This window comes from Phyllobates terribilis, unplaced genomic scaffold (assembly GCF_046119375.1).
Source record: "Phyllobates terribilis strain yellow unplaced genomic scaffold, ASM4611937v1 Scaffold_1__5_contigs__length_1240528914, whole genome shotgun sequence".
Lineage (NCBI taxonomy): Eukaryota > Metazoa > Chordata > Amphibia > Anura > Dendrobatidae > Phyllobates > Phyllobates terribilis.
This window is the reverse complement of record NW_027362761.1, coordinates 482,545,044-482,564,070: the sequence shown is the minus strand read 5'-3', so window position 1 is coordinate 482,564,070 and position 19,027 is coordinate 482,545,044. Positions and strand designations below refer to the sequence as shown.

Sequence of the window (19,027 nt, the reverse complement as noted above, 5' to 3'; positions counted from 1 at the left end):
CTACACACTAGTAATGGATCTGTGTCTCCCTTCCTTCCCTTCTGCTGCTGAAATAAGGATGTTCCCGTTTAAAAAGTAATAATTCAGCCTCCTGACCAGTTCTCTATAATATATTTTTTTCTTGTGGCTCATACTAGCCCAATGAATGGACACCCTCAGAACAGACTACTACTAAACAGGGTTGTAGGATATTAGAACAACATGGCGGCTTTCCCGAATCAACTGTTGTCCATCTAGCACTGGAGCCTGGTAAAGGGGGCTGAGCTCTAATAAAAGACTTGTCCAGTGGATCAGAATGATGTCTTCAGAACAAAACAGCCATGTTTTTTACGGATCTCATACAAACCTTTCAAAGAAATACATTAAAATTGGTTTTCCCAACTCAGACATTTATGGTATGTGGCAAAGTGAGAAGTAGAGGCAATGTCCGCTAATCTAGCTCTCGCTGCAGTTCTTAAATGAAATTTGTCAGTAGGATCAACCCTCCTAAGGACTTTATATGGGCATGAAGGTCATAGGAAGCTAAATAAAATGACACCTTGATATCTGCGAGCCGTTATTTTATTCCAGAGATATCCACGTTTTTTTATATATGTAAATGAGCTGTTCAGCACTATGGGCCGGACATAGATCTCTATGGGAGTGTGGCCCAGAGATTATATTCAATAAAAGGAGGGGTTACCAGTCTGAGATATGCAAGTAACACAGAGAAGAAAAACATGGTCTCCTTACAAATACATTCTTAATATTTAATTAGCTTTTAAGATCTATGGGCGGGACTTTTTTTTTTTTTCTTTTAATGGCCTTTGGCTCAATCTCGAACCATGGTGACTTGATGGATGAATTATCTTTAAGAACAATCTTGTACAAGCCTAGTTAGGACCAGCAGTCTTTTCCGTCGTTATCTTGATAGTATCAAGCCATCAGGTTGCTGGTCTTCCTCTTCGCCTTGTTCCTTCTATTCTTCCGACCATGATGTCATTCTCCAGTGATTGCTCTCTTCGTATGAAGTGTCCAAAGTAGACAAATCGTAGCTTGGTGATCCTTGCTTCGAGTGACATGTCTGGCTTGATTTGTTCCAAAATTGAGGTGTTTGTTCTTCTTGCCATCCATGGTATTGGTCCATCCTTCTCCAGCACCACATTTTGAAGGCATTGATTCTTCTTCTGTCTTGTTTCTTTATCGTCCAGGTTTCACATCCGTATTTTTCCACAGAAGAAACCAACATGGTTCTCCCTGAGAATCTGCCTCCAGAGATTATTTTAAAAATGAAACGAGGCATTTCCAGTGTGAGACATGTAGATCAGGAGAGCAGACTGTCATTACATGTCTCACACTGGTTACACCCAGTTTCATTTAAAATAAGCCGTGGAGACAGATTCTCAGGGAGATCTGTGTCCGGCCAGTAGATCTATAAATCTACTATGACTTACATGCTCATATAGACTGCTTAGGAGGGTTGATCCTACTGATAGATTCCCTTTAAAGGGGTTGTTACCTTTCAGAATTTTTTGTTAATACGTACAGTTGGTTGAATGACAAACTGTGCTTTACTTACCCTCCCGTGGTCCAGCGCATTGTCTCTTCCACTAATCCTGGTCTCCATAATTTGGCTGCAGCAGTGATATCACTGAGCTCAGCAGCTCGGCCCATGTAGACGGCGCAAGCCTCTGCGCTCACTGATTGGCTGCAGCACTGTCGATGTGGTGTCACCGCTGCTGTCAAATAAAGAGACCAGGGCAGTGCATACACACTGTGCTAGACCCTGGGAACTGTTCTTGTACATATCAGGAAACGTTTTCTGATAGGGAACAACCCCTTTAATTTTATGAGCAGATTGACACTTTGTTAAAGAAAAGCACATTTGTGTTATTGGTGTATATTTTACTATTTCATTTGTATTTAATCCAGACTATCCGTGCAGGTTGTTTTTACATCTACATTGTGGCTTCTGTTCTTCCTGGTAGCCATAACATATCATTTACTGCATCCACCACACAACAGACACCACTGGTGGTGCGTGGCAGCCCTCAGACTTCTAATGAGACTTTCCAGGTTACTTCTACTTGTCTATCATTCTACGAAGAAAAACCGTGATTGTTGCAGTGACATTTTTCCTGTAAAATAAACAGTCTGCGAACTATGTGGCGAAGCAAATAAAGACATACAAGAGAGAATACGATTGTTATACTTAAATATTTACCTGCTTGTTTGATTTTTGGATCAATTACCTGCGACAAAGAATAAAAAAAAAAAAGTTAACAAACTTATCTTAATCAACAGCAAATTGAATAACAAACAAGCAAGAAACATTGATGCACAATATGGACAGATTTGGAAGGGCAATGGGGGCCATTTCCCCTACATCCAAACAACTGCTGTGTCAATCTTTGAGAACTCCAGGATTCTTTTCAGCTCCGGGAAATGCAGCATTTGGCTTCTCATCCAGGATTAAGACATAGCGGGTGGCACAGGAGACAACATCCTGATTCTGTCAGTCTTCCACCCTTTGTACAGTGCAACCCAGACTGAAGAGGGATCCAGGAATGAGAAAGGCATATAAAAAAGTCTGAAATGAGGACAATAGCTTTCTTTTCTCTGGACTTTAGATTAATTTTGGAATCTGAATTTGAATCTAGGAAGTAATCTATTTGTGTTGCTGTAAAGGGTAGGGATGGTCTGCAGAAGTCAGGGGCCAAACTCTGCAGCGGGCAGAAGTCATGATGGCAATCAGAACTAATTGCATACGGTTTTATTAGTAACTCACTGTAGAAACAGAATGAATTACAGTAGAAGTCCTGAACACAACAGGAAACTAATCAGCACAAAATGTTACTAAAGGATCAGGTACGCACAGATATAGGTCAAGCACAAAGGGAGTTATTCACATCTACAATTTTATTTGATGTAATCTATGCCACAAAAGAAGAAGATTGGCAGTAGAGAAATAGGACTAGACCCAAACAATGTAATGTTACCTCTGAAACACTGGGTTTCTTTGGCAGTGGAGCGAGGTCTCCATCATCCATGCACTGCACACTTCTCTTTCTTTTAGTCTGGCCTAACCCCGGATCTGGGGCTTCCTGGCTGACGGTAGGAGGCTCATGTGATACGGTCTCCACACTATGCAAAGAACATAAAGAACAATAACGCGTCAGCCTGAAGAGGGGGGATTTTACACATTAGGCCGATGTCAGCTGACAGTCAATATCGTTGGTATTGGCCGACAGTATGTGTTTGGAAGATAAGGATCTGTCATGTTTGAGTCCGGACTGATGATCCTTATGTTCTTGGAGAAATAAGTCCCCTTGCGCCAGGAGAGTCAGGCAGGGTCTCTCATAGAGAACAATGGTGCACTCCTGTGTATGGGAGAGTTGGGAAACATAGCAGCCGGCCGAACGATCAGTCACACCATCGCTCAGCTGACACCTGTCTTATGTTTGGGGGGGCTCAGCCTGGTTACACATCACCATTATCTCACCCTGGATTTAGCTCCTCTGTTAGCGCTTCAGTGGAGCCCGAACTGATGAATACAGGTGCTGGGAGACTTTCTGCCATGTTGGAATCACATGAATAGACATAATCCTCTTCAATGGGAATTTCCACCAGCGTCAGAATAAATGTGGCTTCCTCTCCAGTGTTTTGTTCTCCTATGAGGCAATCTGTACAGAAAAGCAAACAAGTTAAACTTTTAGATACTGGTACAACAATCGTAATATGATTCACCTGTAAGAATGGAGATGCTCAGACATGGCTTAAAGAGGTGTGATTATGGGTGATGTAATGCTCTGTGTGTAAAGCTAATAGGGGACTGCACTTTGGAGGTAAGTTATGTTTCCAGTTCCACTTTCCCTTCCTAATAAATAAGCCATAGAGGTCTAATGCTGGTTCCACCTCCTGGATCTGCTCCTATGTGGTCTCCTGACCCACCACATCCAGTGAGGTCTTTATAACACCGTAGTATGAGATGCCGCACTGCCCCCGGATCGGCAAGTGCAGCCCATGATGAGTAGGGAGCACACAGTAGTGTCGCAGTTTACTGCTGCAGTGGCAGAAAGTGCCCAAAGAGGGAACCCAAGTAATTTTTACATCAGCTTAAAGGGGTTGTCCAATACTTGGACAACCCTTTCTCATTCTTCATGTTTGCCCCCATTAAATAAAAAACACCTATACTCGCCTCCCATGCCAGCGCCATTCCAGCGGTTTCAGCACTTGTTTTCCCAGGGCTCCCGTGAGGTTGTCACACAAGCCCTCCGCCCAATCAGTGCTGGTGTGTCCCCACCTTCAAACATATTGTACATCAACAGGAAACCATCGCTGCGCCTGCTTCACAACTTCCTATTGATGTTCGATTTATCCGAAGGAGGGGATAGTGACCTCACTGCTCACAGGGCTCGCGTGTCAATCTCATGTGAGCCCCAGGAACGCGAGCGCTGACACCGCTGGAATGGCGCCAGCACGGGAGATAAGTACAAGTGTTTTTATTTCCACAGGGCCAAACATGTCCTAGTAGTTGACACTGTTAACCCCTTTTTGCCATCTGCAGAGTATTTATGGATGAAGGTGCCATGGTGTGTATGTAGCAGGACCCAAGTCTCACGGTGGGCACAGGCATCCACATACCTGCAGCTATACCTTTTAACAGATTGAATAAAGGTTACAGGGATTACTTTTTCTTTACAATACAAAATGGAACAGAATATCAACATACCCGACACACTGACATGTTGACAATTAAAATCTTGTGGCAGAACATCAGCATCCCCTTCCATGATGGGGTAACTCCTCTATAAAATGTAAAAAAACAATATGAGCTAAATGCTTACAGTTCTTGGTAAACCGTACAGATCCCGTGAGGATCCACCAGCATTGCAAAAGGTTCAATTTGCATCAAATCTATATATCTATATAACATTTGTTTCAGCACTACAATTCCAGCGCCCACTTACCTGCACTACTGGAAATGCTAAGTTTTCATGTATTGCATCGTTCTCTGGATTTGGGGCACAGTGAGGATCTGCCTCAATTCTACACAAGGATGTAAAAATAGGATATTGTAGCTATCTAATGTGGTTAAGATTAAGAAAAAGCAAAAATTACAAGTTTCCAACCTTGGATCTCCTGTAACGCTGTTCTCCACAGCACACACATTATCATGATGGCTGGACGGAGAGGATGGCAGTTCAGGAGTTGGCAGCGGTCCTTGGTCAGATTGTTGTGCATTACTGGACGGGTCATTTTCTGTGCATTGATCAGAACTCAAAAATTCCTCTAGCAAGAAATAAGGTTTGCAGTGGGTCAAAAAAAAAAAAAGACATGAAAACTTGCACTTGCATAAGTAAAACATTTCTTATTGTGTCGTCACGTGTGGTCATTTTGAGACTTACAATGGCCTTGTACGTGTCAGTATGATGGGTAACAGTCCACATTGAAAAGGCATTAAAGATATTAGGTATGTAATAATATTGCGTCTCTCTCTCATATATATGTTCTCACATAACGTAAATGCTTCGCTTTCCTGGTTTTTTTTTTATGCAGAAAATCTACGAACAATCGATGCGATTTCATGAAAACTCCTATCCATTGAGCGTTTCAACATTGATGAACTTTCCCTGTACAATATACTTATTAGGAGCCTTAAAAGACACATGAATAATTACAATTGAGTTTTTAAGTACTGATTGGGATTTGGGAGGAATCGTAAAGTTTCCGTAAAAATAAACAAAAAAAAGTAATTAAAAGTTCTACAGCAAATTTGTCATTCAAAGACCGGAAGCAGGTGGAGGGTCCGGGGAATCACAGTAAGGGAGGAGAAGACCCCATGCACAGTCCCGGCTCCTGTGCCCCAAAATATAATTAGTAGAAAACTTCACATGGTGATTAAAGAAGAATAAAAAAGAGGAATTCTACACCAAAGGCAACAATGTAATCCGCAGTACAGCCATATCTTACAAGGAAATGCAACATGCAGCTTTTGGTGCCGAAAAGGAGTGAACATTACAAAAAAAAAAATGTATAAATGAAAAGACAGACACTCCTGGATTCTTTGTCCAGACCATGACCATCACTACATGTAAGAGATCTGTAGAGTCTTGCACAATTGATATAACAATTAAAGAGCACACCATGACAGCAACACACCTACCTATGTTAGGCTTGTAGACCGAACTGCCCATTGATATTAGGGTCATTGCTGCTTCTGCACTTCCATCATACGGACCTGTAAAACCATTTATAACACAGAACATCAGTGTCAATGAAAGTGTCAAGTCACAGTCTGTGTTCTCGAGTCCAGACATGTATTCATAGGTATGTCTAGGAAAGTTTCTATTCTAAAAACTATATATAAGCAGCATGAAAAATACAAAACATTCATCATTGCCTTACATGTTATTAACAGTTAAACATTTACCTTTATCTGCATGTACTTGAGGATCCACAACCTAGATGTGATGAAACAATGTGAGATTTTTAGAAAGTTATTCATTTTTAATTTGACAACCCCAGTCTATAAGCCCTACAAGAGGCTTCACCTCGGAGTGCAGCTCTCGTTCAGACAGACTCGAGACGTCCAAATATTACCTTAGGAGCAGGGGCGTAAAGATCATGGTCGCAGAGGTCACAACTGCGACCAAGCTGTGCGGGTGAGGAGTCCGCCGACACCAGGGCAAACTTTAGCTGAAGTATAATGCGGTGCAGAGACCCGCCAGGTCTGTGCACTGCAATACACCCTGCCAGCCAATCAGAGGCTAGCAGCTATTGTCAGCGTGCACGGTACTGGGGGCGCGTGAAAGTGACGTCATGCAAACCTATTGCTTGCACGCTGAAGTCAGCTGCTGGCTTCCGAAGAGGACGCCGCATGGCGGGGGAGCAGAGGGAAGGTGAGCAGAATCATTTATTTTTTTTCTATGCATTAAAAAAAAGCGCCAGAATGGGGGACATATGTACCAGGATATAAGGTATATCTCAGAATGGGGGATATACAGTGAAGGAAATAATTATTTGATCCCTTGCTGTTTTTGTAAGTTTGCCCACTGACAAAGACATGAACAGTCTATAATTTTAAGGGTAGGTTAATTTTAACATTGAGGGATAGAATATCCAAAGAAAATCACATTGTATACATTAGATAAATTTATTTGCATTTTGCAGTGAGAGATAAGTATTTGATCCCCTACAAACCATTATGAGTTCTGGCTCCTACAGACCAGTTAGACGCTCCTAATAAAACTCTTTACCTGCTTTAAAGACAGCTGTCTTACATAGTCACCTGTATAAAAGACTCCTGTCCACAGACTCAATTAATCAGTCAGACTCTAACCTCTACAACATGGGCAAGACCAAAGAGCTTTCTAAGGATGTCAGGGACAAGATCATAGACCTGCACAAAGCTGGAATGGGCTACAAAACCATAAGACGCTGGGTGAGAAGGAGACAACTGTTGGTGCAATAGTAAGAAAATGGAAGAAATACAAAATGACTGTCAATCGACATTGATTTGGGGCACCATGCAAAATCTCACCTCGTGGGGTATCCTTGATCATGAGGAAGGGGAGAGATCAGCATAAAACTACACGGGGGGAACTTGTTAATGATCTCAAGGCAGCTGGGTCTACAGTCACAAAGAAAACTATTGGTAACACATTACGCCTTAAAGGTTTAAAATCCTGCAGTGCCCGCAAGGTCTCCCTGCTCAAGAAGGCACATGTGCAGGCCCATCTGAAGTTTGCCAATGAACACCTGGATGATTCTGTGAGTTATTGGGAGAAGGTGCTGTAGTCAGATGACACAAAAATTGAGCTCTTTGGCATTAACGCAACGTGTTTGGAGGAAGAAGAAGGATGAGTACACCCCTAAGAACATCGTCCCAACCGTGAAGCATGGTGGGGGAAACATTATACTTTAGGGGTGCTTTTCTGCAAAGGGGATATGACGACTGCACCGTACGGAAGGGAAGATGGATGGGGTCATGTATCGCAAGATTTTGGCCAACAACCTCCTTCCCTCAGTAAGATGGGTCGTGGCAGGGTCTTCCAGCAAGACAATGACCCAAAACATATAGCCAAGGCAACAAAGGAGTGGCTCAAAAAGAAGCACAGTAAGGTCATGGAGTGGCCTTGCCAGTCTCCAGACCTTAATCCCATAGAAAACTTATGGAGGGAGTTGAAGCTCCGAGTTGCCAAGCGACAGCCTCAAAATCTTAATGATTTAGAGATGATCTGCAAAGAGGAGTGGACCAAAATTCCTCCTGACATGTGCGCAAACCTCATCATCAACTACAAAAAATGTCTGACTGCTGTGCTTGCCAACAAGGGTTTTGCCACCAAGTATTAAGTGTTTGCCAGAGGGATCAAATACTTATTTCTCACTGCAAAATGCAAATAAATTTTATACAATGTGATTTTCTTGATTTTTTTTTGGATATTCTATCTCTCAATGTTAAAATTAACCTACCCTTAAAATTATAGACTGTTCATGTCTTTGTCAGTGGGCAAACTTACAAAAACAGCAAGGGATCAAATAATTATTTCCTTCACTGTACATATCAGGATGGGGAACATGTCTAGCAGGATGGGTGATATATATACCAGGAAGGAGACCAAAATGGGGGATATTACTACATAATGGGGATGGAGGTGCAACCCGTATGTACTTATAGGATTTAGAACGCTACAATGGCCCATACATCTGACCAACATGTGGGGGAGCAGGTCCAAATCTTGCACCGGGGCCCATTGCAGTCTAGTTACGCCACTGCTTAGGAGTATGGCCAGTTTAAGTAAGAGGCCATTCTACAATTACCAACACCACAACACCTCATCAAGGAAACAGAAATCACCTAGTAAGTACACCAGCCTCTAAAGGTCTAACGTCTATTTAACAATATATACAGCATGTATTTGTGAAATCTGGTGACAGATCTGCTCTAAATTTCAGGTTTCTTATATTCACAATGAACCAGTATAAATTAGTACAACCGTTGTTTTGCATTGTTCGGTAAGGACAGTTCATAGATACTCACATGCTGAAAAAGGGAGGTTTCCAAATCCTGGCTTATGCCATTCTCCAAATCCACTGGTATTTCAAGCTGTTTTAGATTGAAAAACAAAAAATGCAAAAATTATAGCAGAACATGCAATAGAAAACTGGAGATCCCAAAATTGGTGGAGATGTGGGCGTAAAGGGCTTATTTCTGCATTGGGAGGGGAGTACTGGTGATGACATCCCACCTACAGATACCTGTCAGGATTCAGCAGCTGTCCTATCAATCAGAATAGGTCATCTACACGTCCCGTAGATGTGAGGTCATCAGTGTCACTCTGATCCCTCAATCGCTGTTTTAAGGGTTTTTCTGGGTGCAGCACTTCCGCAATGGGAGTAGACATTTTATCTTCCCCGTAGTAACCCCCATAAAAGAAGATCCCAATTATTTTTCAGCTTAATCCTGAAATGGTTAATAACAGGTAAAAGCTGTGTACCTCTTCCACCGTCTCTTCTATCTCAGCTGGAACTGGCTTTGGTGACCTCAGATGGAAGGGAATAAATACAGGAGCCTGGTTCTGCATATCGGGTGAAAGATCATAATTCTCATCCTCAAACCCTACGTCTGCGTCTTCTTCCTCATCATCTTCCTGCTGTGTAGCCCTGATCTTCACAAGAGTGGTCTTCCCTTTGCTCTTGGTGGTCACAGGCTTTGACACTTTGGGTGTGCTTGATTTGACATTGCGCACAGCTTTTTCTTTCTCTGGATGATCGGATGCATTTTCAGATTTGGGTGATGCAGATGGCGGTGTGGAGAATTTCCTTAAAGGCCTTCCAAATCTTTTACGTCAAATAAAAAAAGAAGTATTTCAATTAGCTTTTACACATGAATAAAATACCGAGCTGCACACAAATCATGATCGCTTCACTACATCTACAAGATTAAACCAGCTCAGGCATCATGTCCGCTTCATGGTCTCCTGAAACGTGTGGGGAAGATCTCCTCTTCTGCCAAAGCACTTCTAATAACTAGGGACTCTCCCCATATAAGAGTGGGTTAACATTAGGCTTCTGCTCTACATTCATGACTCTATTGAGTTCAGTCTCTGGAATTCAGACATTAAAAATTACGAGGCAAATGGAGTTCAATGTTTGCAACTTTTGACTCTATTTGGCCCCCGTTTCAACAGTGTCCAGCTTTTCAGCCAGATACCAAAGTGTTAATAAATAATGCCACCTGTTTAAAGGTTGTGTTTGACAACACAGCTTAGCTCCATTGAAGTGAATGGTGCAGAGATGAACACCTTTAATCATTGAAAAAAAACAAAAACATAAAAACAAAAATTATAACTTAGTAGACCTGGGGTTTTCTGCACATAAAATAACCCCCCAAAAACAAAGAAACAAATTAGTTTTCTTTATCGCTTCATTGGGGGACAGGACCATGGGTGTATGCTGCTGTCGCTAGGAGGTTGACACCAAGCCAAAAAAAAAAAGGAAATAGCTCCTCCTCCGCAGTATACACCCGCCTACAGGCACCAAGCTCACCAGTTTAAGCTTAGTGTCTGTAGGAGGTAGACCTGGATCCTACTGATCCAACCCTGTTGTGTTTTATTAATGTTTGTTCTTTATTTTTCAGATACAGCTCTTCAGGGTTATCAGGGAACACTGCGTCCCCTGTTGTTCCCATTCTCAAGCGACCCCCACATCGCCCACTCTCGGACCCGCTGGGCAGGATCTATCCCCCGTCACCTCCAGGTGTCTCAGGGCGATTCCCGGTGGCCAGTCCTTGCCTATTCCCCACCCCAGCCTCCTCCTCGGAGCGGCCTGGGAGGGAGACGGTGGTCACTGCGGTGACCTTCCCCCAGATTCTGGGGTCGACACCGTCTCCTGCACTGTCCAGGACCGGTCAGTGCGGGAAGGAGGAAGAGACAGGATCCCCCCTATCCACGGAGGACCTCCTGTGACCATCCTCAGAAGGGGAGAGGAAGAAGAGGCATCGGGACCTCTAACAAAGGTAATCCCTCGCACTCCTCTCAGCCCCTCAGAACACTGGATATGGCACAGAGTTGCCTGCCAGCGGGTCCCGTAAATCCCGTGGATTATTAATGGGGGCATCACATCCCCACCGACGCTCACTTACAGCAGTGCTTCCCTGGCCACGCCCCCTCTCCTCGCATATCCACGGCATCTCCCGCAGCATGGCTTCCCCCCAAACCCCCTCCTTTCTTTTTCCTTTTTGCGCGGCAAATCTGCCCGCGCTCTCTCTGTCGGGGGGCGTCTCGGGTGGGGAGTTCCTCTTACCGGCGGGTATATGCCACCCCGGAAACCGGTCAATCAGGACCGAGGGGCAATGTGATGCTTCCGTCACGCCCACAGTTCTCCCGGGGACCTATCAGCGGCTGGGTTCTTAAGCCCACCCCCATTCTTTCTGCCTATCAGAGCCTCGGCTGCCCTAGGGCAGCACGCCCTGCTCCTGCCCCGCCCCTCTACGCTGTTCTCTGTTCTGGCTCCGGCAGCATCACTCTGTCTGACTGCCTCATCACCGCAGCCCTGCTCCTGTCTCCGCAGCTCCAGAGTTTCCGACGGGGGATAAGGGACAGTGCACATTCCAGACCGGGTAGGCCCTGCTCTGGCACCTACACACACCCTTTCCTGTCCACAGGCTCCCTCCTCTGCAGTATTCCTGGTTAGGCACATATGCCCAAACCCAGGGAGCTTTCTGTCCGTCCCGCTCACACAGTCAGATAGTACTGCAAAGAGCACAGGCGTAGTAAGTGGCCCGCGGGTCTGACAACGGCTTTCTGCTCCACCTGCAAGCCTCCCACCATGCTGGCACCCCAAGATCCACCTGCCGCCCAGGACGAGGTAACTCTCCCTCCTCCGGAGTGGGCTGTTGCTATATCCCAGTCTGTCTCTAACCTCACCAAGGTATCTCAATCTCTGGTGCAGGTCCTAGAACGCTTGCCCATGCTATCCACGGCCACCAGTGCTCCGAACGTTCCAACGGACGATTCGCAGGCACCCCTGCCCCCTCCTCCTAAGGGCAGACCGAGGGCACGTTCTCCGAAACGGACTCACACAAGCTCATCCTCCAGCTCTCCAGACTCCAAATTGCTCCCTGCATCTCACACCTCTTCCCCAGAGGTCGCTCCGGGATCAGACACTGCATCAGGTTCTGACTCTGGATCCGACACGGACCAATATTCTAGAATCCAGGACATGGTTGACAGCCTTATATCGTCAATCAGACTCTGCATGTTAAAGAGGACGAGAACCCTCTATGTTCAGTGAACATTCAGGATGCTTATCTTCATATCCGAATCTGCGCACCACATCAGAAGTTCCTTCGATTTGCCTTCCAGAACGCACATTACCAGTTCACTTCTCTCCCCTTCGGGCTTGCCTCCGCCCCGAGGGTTTTCATAAAGGTAATGGCGACGGTCATGGCCATTCTTCGAGCCAGGGGGATTGTAATTATCCCCTACCTCGACGACCTAATGATCAAGGTCCCACGTTCAGGGACTGCCTCCACATCACCCTGAACACGCTCTTTCGGTTAGGCTGGCTGATCAACACAGACAAATCCTCCCTGGTCCCATCTCAGTACTTAACCTTTCTAGGGATGCAGTTCGACACGACCCATGCCCAGGTCCTTCTCCCGAGGGAAAAGATAAACGCTCTCCGTCGGGGGATTCACCTTCTCTCCGACCCAAGTCCACGCCGTCTTCGCCTATGCATGAGTGTCTTGGGAAAAATGGTGGCAGCTATGGAAGTAGTGCCATTTGTCCAGTTCCATACCCGGCCTCTTCAACTTGCGCTTCTGTCGGCATGGGACAAGAACCCGTCGTCTCTAGATCGACGCATCAGGTTACCTCTTCATGTGGGAAGGTCATTAATTTGGTGGACTCGCCCTTCTTCTTTCAGACCCGGGATGTCATTCCTACCACTTCGCTGGCAGGTGGTCCCGACCGATGTCAGCCTCATCGGTTGGGGGGCAGTTTTCCTCCACCACACGGTGCAGGGCCGTTGGAGTCCCCACGAAGTCTCCCTACCGATCAATATATTGGAGATGAGGGCAATCTACCTGGCGTTGCATCACTGGCAGGACATTCTTGCAGGGTTCCCAGTCCGCGCACAATCGGACAATGCCACGGCTGTGGCATACATAAACCGTCGGGGAGGAACGCGCAGCAAGTCCGTCTTGAAAGAGGTGGCAAGAGTGCTAGTTTGGGCCGAGAACACTGTTCCGGCAATATCAGCAGTCCACATTCCGGGGGTCGACTTCCTCAGTCGGCAGGGCCTTGCCTCAGGAGAATGGTCTCTCCATCCCGAGGTGTTCCATCAGATTTGCTTACGATGGGGCACGCCGGACGTCGACCTCATGGCGTCTCGGTTAAACCACAAGGTTCCATCCTTTGTAGTCCGATCCCACGATCCCCTTGTTATCGCTCAAGACGCGCAAGTCATTTCATGGTCTCAGTTCCAGCTGCCCTATCTTTTTCCCCCTCTACCATTGATACCTCGGGTCGTCAAAAAGATCAAGACAGAAGGAGTACCCGTAATTCTAGTATCCCCTGATTGGCCCAGACGCACCTGGTACGCAGATCTAGTAAACCTGCTCGTCGACTCCCCCTGTAGACTACCGGACCGTCCGGACCCCCTCTCTCAGGGGCCTATTCTTCATCAGAGTTCTCGTTCTCTGAATTTAATGGCATGGCCATTGAGGCCGCAGTGTTGAGGAAGGCGGTTTTTGCGGACGTCATCCAGACCCTAATTAGTGCAAGGAAACCCGCAACCTAACGCATATACCACAGAACCTGGAGAGCCTTTTTTCATCACTGCGAGGAGGATCAGCTAGCTCCCATGTCCTTTTCGCTACCGGTCATTTTGGCCTTTCTTCAGTCTGGCCTGGAAGTGGGACTCTCTCTAAGCACTCTCAAAGGCCAGGTTTCAGCCTTGTCCATTCTATTCCAACGTAACTTGGCTTTCTGTCCTCAGGTCAAGATGTTTCTACAAGGGGTGGCTCACCTTGCACCGCCTTATCGCCCCCCAGTGGATCCATGGGACCTTAATATGGTCCTGAGCGTCCTTCAACAGCCCCTGTTTGAACCCATTCAGGACATCTCAGCCTCTCTTCTCTCCTGGAAGGTGGCTTTTCTGGTGGCTGTTACCTCTATTAGGAGGGTTGCAGAGCTCGCAGCCCTCTCTTGTCGGTCGCCTTTTCTGGTCTTCCATCAAGACAAGGTAGTGCTCAGGCCAGTGCCTTCTTTTTTGCCAAAAGTAGTCTCCTCTTTCCACATCAATGAGGACATTGTTTTGCCTTCCTTCTGCCTGGCCCCAGTGCACCCTCGGGAGAAATCCCTGCACAAACTGGATCTGGTCAGAGCTTTACGTGTGTACCTGTCTAGAACGGTTTCCCTTCGGCGTACAGATGCCCTGTTTGTCATCCCCGAGGGGCGTCGCAAGGGTCTTCCTGCTTCCAAGTCAACCATAGCATGTTGGATACGTTCGACCATTTTGGAGGCATATCGCGTCTCGGGGGCAAGGGCTCATTCCACCCGGGCGGTGGAGGCCTCTTGGGCTGTTCGCCATCAGGCTTCAGCTTCTCAGATCTGTAAGGCCGCAACATGGTCTTCACTCCACACCTTTTCAAGGTTTTACAAGGTCCACACTTATTCCTCGGCTGATGCCAGTCTTGGACGGAAGGTTCTGCAGGCAGCGGTAGCCCGCAGTCAGACCTAGTCTGTGGCTATCATTTGTTCTCCCACCCAGGGGACTGCTTTTGGACGTCCCATAGTCCCGAGTCCCCCAATGAAGCGATAAAGCAAGAGGGATTTTTGCTACTCACTGTAAAATCTCTTTCTTGGAGCCTTCATTGGGGGACACAGCACCCTCCCTGATTTTGGGCATAGGTACAGTTGGCCCTGTTGGACATCTAATTTAGTTTTCACGGTTGTGCCCCGTTGGGCATTGTATAGTTAATTGTTTTATGTTTCTCCTACTGCTTTAGCCACTAACTGGTGAGCTTGGTGCCTGTAGGCGGGTGTATACTGCAGAGGAGGAGCTATTTCTTTTTTTTTTTTTGCCTAGTGTCAACCTCCTAGCGACGGCAGCATACACCCATGGTCCTGTCCCCCAATGAAGGCTCCAAGAAAGATTTTACGGTGAGTACCAAAAATCCCTCTTTTTTCTGTAATGAGTCCCCAAAACCTTTTTTCTAGCTCTCCTTCAGCCCCATGCTGCCATCCTAATAATGTATTATTGTTTACATCCTCTGGACAATATTACTCCAAGAGGCAGAGCTGTATCTGTCCCATAGCGTACGCACTCCTATCCTCAGTAGCTGCCTACAAAGCACAATGTTGACAGTTTTTCTCCCCTACCATTCCTCTCACTTCACCTAGTATATACAAATACTCTCCTTCAGTCAGTAACGTTACATGTGCACACATCGGCTGACTCAGATATATCGTATAATATAGTCATTGTAATGTAACCTAGCACTCTGGAATGCCCAGCACCATCCCCTCTAGCTAAGGTCACAAACCGGTAAGATTACTTGCACTGCAGTGCTTGAGCGCCTGCAATGTCTCAGTGCTCTCCATCCCTTCTCCCTGCACCCTTTCCATTTATTCTACTTGCTGAGGATTGCCAGCCAGCCAGGCCCCCCCCCCCCACCATGACATGGCCAGCCAGGCCGCCCCCCCCCCCCCCATGACATGGCCAGCCAGGCCGCCCCCCCCCCCATGACATGGCCAGCCAGGCCGCCCCCCCCCCCCCCCCATGACATGGCCAGCCAGGCCGCCCCCCCCCCCCCCATGACATGGCCAGCCAGGCCGCCCCCCCCATGACATGGCCAGCCAGGCCGCCCCCCCCCCCCCATGACATGGCCAGCCAGGCCGCCCCCCCCCCCCCATGACATCACTGGCTAAAGCGCATTGCAGAGCTGCTGGCTAAGCTAATCTAAGCACAGACAGGAAATCTCTCTACTCTGTGCCATGAATGGACTGTAGCAGGAGGTACAGAGCTACCACATGTTACAGCTCAAGAACAAAGCAGAATTTTACCAGTAAGTAAATTATGGAGTTTCTTTCTTAATTTTTCATAAGTTTTACAATGCTTTCATAATCTTTTGCCCAGAAAACCCCTTTACTCAGCAGACCATTTCACTTACCTAGAACGCTGCGTAGAAGCGAGGTCCTGCACACTGCTAGTCTGGCTGCTGCTCTGAGGCTCAGTCAATGAAGGTTGGTCCACTTCAGAGTCCAACAAACATTTTGGCTTCTGGGTTGCGCCCAAGGGGCAAAATCTCTTGGGTGACAAGTCAGCATTGCAATCTGCGGCTTTTCTTTTCTGAGTTGGTGAAGATATGGCCACTACCTGATCTTTATCCTTCCAGAGAAAAACAAAAAATTGTAATCACTTATTCCATATCCATGATGTCCTGTAAATTATAGATTACCAAAAAGCCAGGTTTCTCTTCTTAATACAAACAGTATTAGTATTATTTTTGCACCCAGACCCTGTAGTATAAGGCAATAATATATATGTATCTATATGTAAACAACATGGTCAGAAGTAAAGCGCCACCTAGTGATACTATGACCACATGGTCACGCTGTGCATAGGCTCCTGTACTGTATATGCTCCAATGTGTGCACCGGAAAGAGCCCATATAGACACTAAAGGTCACTTAATTATATAAAGAATTTATATCCTAAAATCTGTAGGGTATCTTTTTTTCTTTTGTCTTTTCTTAGGGAAATTACATTTTTTGGATTTCACTTAATACATGTCACTCATATTGCATTATACTCAGCTAGTAAAATATGAAGGAAGACACTTTCACAGGGTCGGGTGTTATGTCCAGTGCCTGCAGAGCTGTGGAATTCATTTTCCCATGAAACTTTCTTTACTCTGAATATTTTTTTAAATATAAATGATCCATTAACCTTAAATGTAATATTAATTTAAAGGCTATGGACACCTTTGACATTAGTGGTTACATTTAGTTAATAAAATGATCCTAAGTTTCAGTCTGCAATCTTCATTTCCAAACCCCAAGATATGCAATTTGCTGCCTGATCCGAGGTTTTTCTCGTGGGAGTGTTTCTCTCAGTAATATATGCTGGATTTGAGGTCTGTGTATATCCTGTGTGCTGCTGTCTTCCCTGCTCATAGATCAGCACAGCTTTTATTCTGCACTTATTTCTTCTTCATATGCTTTGGTCTTTTTCTATTGCCCCTTTACTGTGTCCTCTGTGAGACTGCACACATACATTCCCCCCTGTCCACATGGTGGAGATCTGTATACAACCCTCCCCCCTTCCCTGCTGCTATCTCTGACACAGAGAAGGGAAGTGGAGCAGGGGCTCAGAGGGATTTGTGATGAACACCATGTAGAAAGTTGCTTAAAAGCACCACTCCAGCGTGCGTTTGTTTCTTTCACTGCTGGAGTGGTGCTTTAAATGCAAGTCCCATGCCCCCGGTCATATACTCTTCACCATTTTCGGCACCGCTTCGGTCCCACGACGCCATCTTGTGACAATAGCTTCTGACTAGCCGAAAGTCAGAAGTTACGTCCCACGCTCTCAATACAAGTCTACGAGGCCAGAACGAGGCAGTCATAGACTTACATTGTAAAATGACCTCCACGCCGCTCCATGAAACACTGGAGCTGTCGGCAGGTCACTTTTTCTCGGAGACCGACAGGAGCAACGCTGGAAAACGATGAAGGCTGCGGCAGGCGAGCATCAGACAGGGGGCAGGGAATTTACATTCAAAGCACCACTCTAGGGGTGCAATAAAAAAAAAGAACTTCAGGACGTATCCATGGGCAACCAGGTGAGAAAAGCCTCCGACATACAGATTTTCAGGAGGTGAAATCCAATTTCCAATTTGCAAATTAATTGCATTTGACAAGTTTAAGGATTTTAAGGATACATATTGAGGGAATATCCCCTTTAAAATCCCATATAACCAGAAGCTGAGCTACATATTATGCTAAGGGAAGGAGTCACAGACTCCATGAAATTGTTACATTAAATCTTAAAGTAACCTTGTCATATTGCAAAACTCAATTCGTTAACAAAATAAATAAAAATACTAATTCACGTGATCAGTATAACCAAAACCAAAGAAATGAGCAGGAGCATAAATTAGTATACATGTGTAAGAGCCAGTTCACACTGTGGCCATTTAACAGACAAAACCTAAAATAAAAACAAAAAAAAGCAAATACCCTATAGTTAGTAGACACTGTTCTTGATCAAAAAAGGGATATTTTTGTGTACTCACGGTAAAATCTCTTTCTCTTAGCCTCTAATTGGGGGACACAGGACCATGGGTGTTATGCTGCTGTCCACTAGGAGGCGACACTATGCACAATCTGAAAAAGATTAACCGTGGCTCCTCCTCTGCAGTATACACCCCTGGACGGCATCAGCCTTCTTCAGTTTTGTGCAAAAGCAATAGGAGGAAAGTAACATGGATAACATAACCATGCCTATAAGAAGGCAACTATGTACGAGCTCAAGAAAAAAACAATATGAGAACTCAACATAACGGCCCAGAACGGGCAACAGGGTGGGAGCTGTGTCCCCCAATTAGAGGCTAAGAGAAAGAGATTTTACGGTGAGTACACAAAAATCTCCTTTACTCTGTCGCCTCATGGGGGGACACAGGACCATGGGACGTCCCAAAGCAGTCCCTGGGTGGGAAGCAATGGACGAATATTGTGTAGACAGGCCCCTAGAATTGGGGCACTGCTGCCTGCAGGATACATATACCCAGGCTCGCGTCTGCTGAGGATTGGGTATGAACCCTGTAGTGTTTTGTAAACGTGTGTAGGCTAGTCCAGGTGGCTGCCTTACACACTTGTTGCGCCGAGGCCTGGTGCCGAATGGCCCAGGAGGCCCCTACCGCACGTGTAGAGTGTGCCGTAATACCTGCTGGAAGAGAAGAATTTTTGAGGCGGTAGGCCTCTTGTATGGTGGATTTGATCCACCTGGCAAGGGTAGCTTTGGAAGCTGGTAGACCCTTG

The 19,027-nt window shown here is 46.0% G+C and overlaps 1 protein-coding gene across 1 annotated transcript in view; it reads right to left on the bottom strand.

Moving 5' to 3' along the window:
* BDP1 (BDP1 general transcription factor IIIB subunit) overlaps positions 1 to 19,027 on the bottom strand; it is a 100,644-nt gene that overhangs the window by 23,050 nt on the left and 58,567 nt on the right. The window contains exons 31-41 of the mRNA XM_073679580.1: positions 16,160 to 16,377; positions 9,480 to 9,822; positions 9,023 to 9,088; positions 6,413 to 6,443; positions 6,146 to 6,220; positions 5,112 to 5,271; positions 4,950 to 5,028; positions 4,712 to 4,787; positions 3,482 to 3,662; positions 2,979 to 3,123; positions 2,204 to 2,231 (exon numbers count right to left, since the gene is read on the bottom strand). Coding sequence (XP_073535681.1) covers positions 2,204 to 2,231; positions 2,979 to 3,123; positions 3,482 to 3,662; positions 4,712 to 4,787; positions 4,950 to 5,028; positions 5,112 to 5,271; positions 6,146 to 6,220; positions 6,413 to 6,443; positions 9,023 to 9,088; positions 9,480 to 9,822; positions 16,160 to 16,377 — 1,402 coding nt within the window. The remainder of the gene's footprint in view (positions 1 to 2,203; positions 2,232 to 2,978; positions 3,124 to 3,481; positions 3,663 to 4,711; positions 4,788 to 4,949; positions 5,029 to 5,111; positions 5,272 to 6,145; positions 6,221 to 6,412; positions 6,444 to 9,022; positions 9,089 to 9,479; positions 9,823 to 16,159; positions 16,378 to 19,027) is intronic.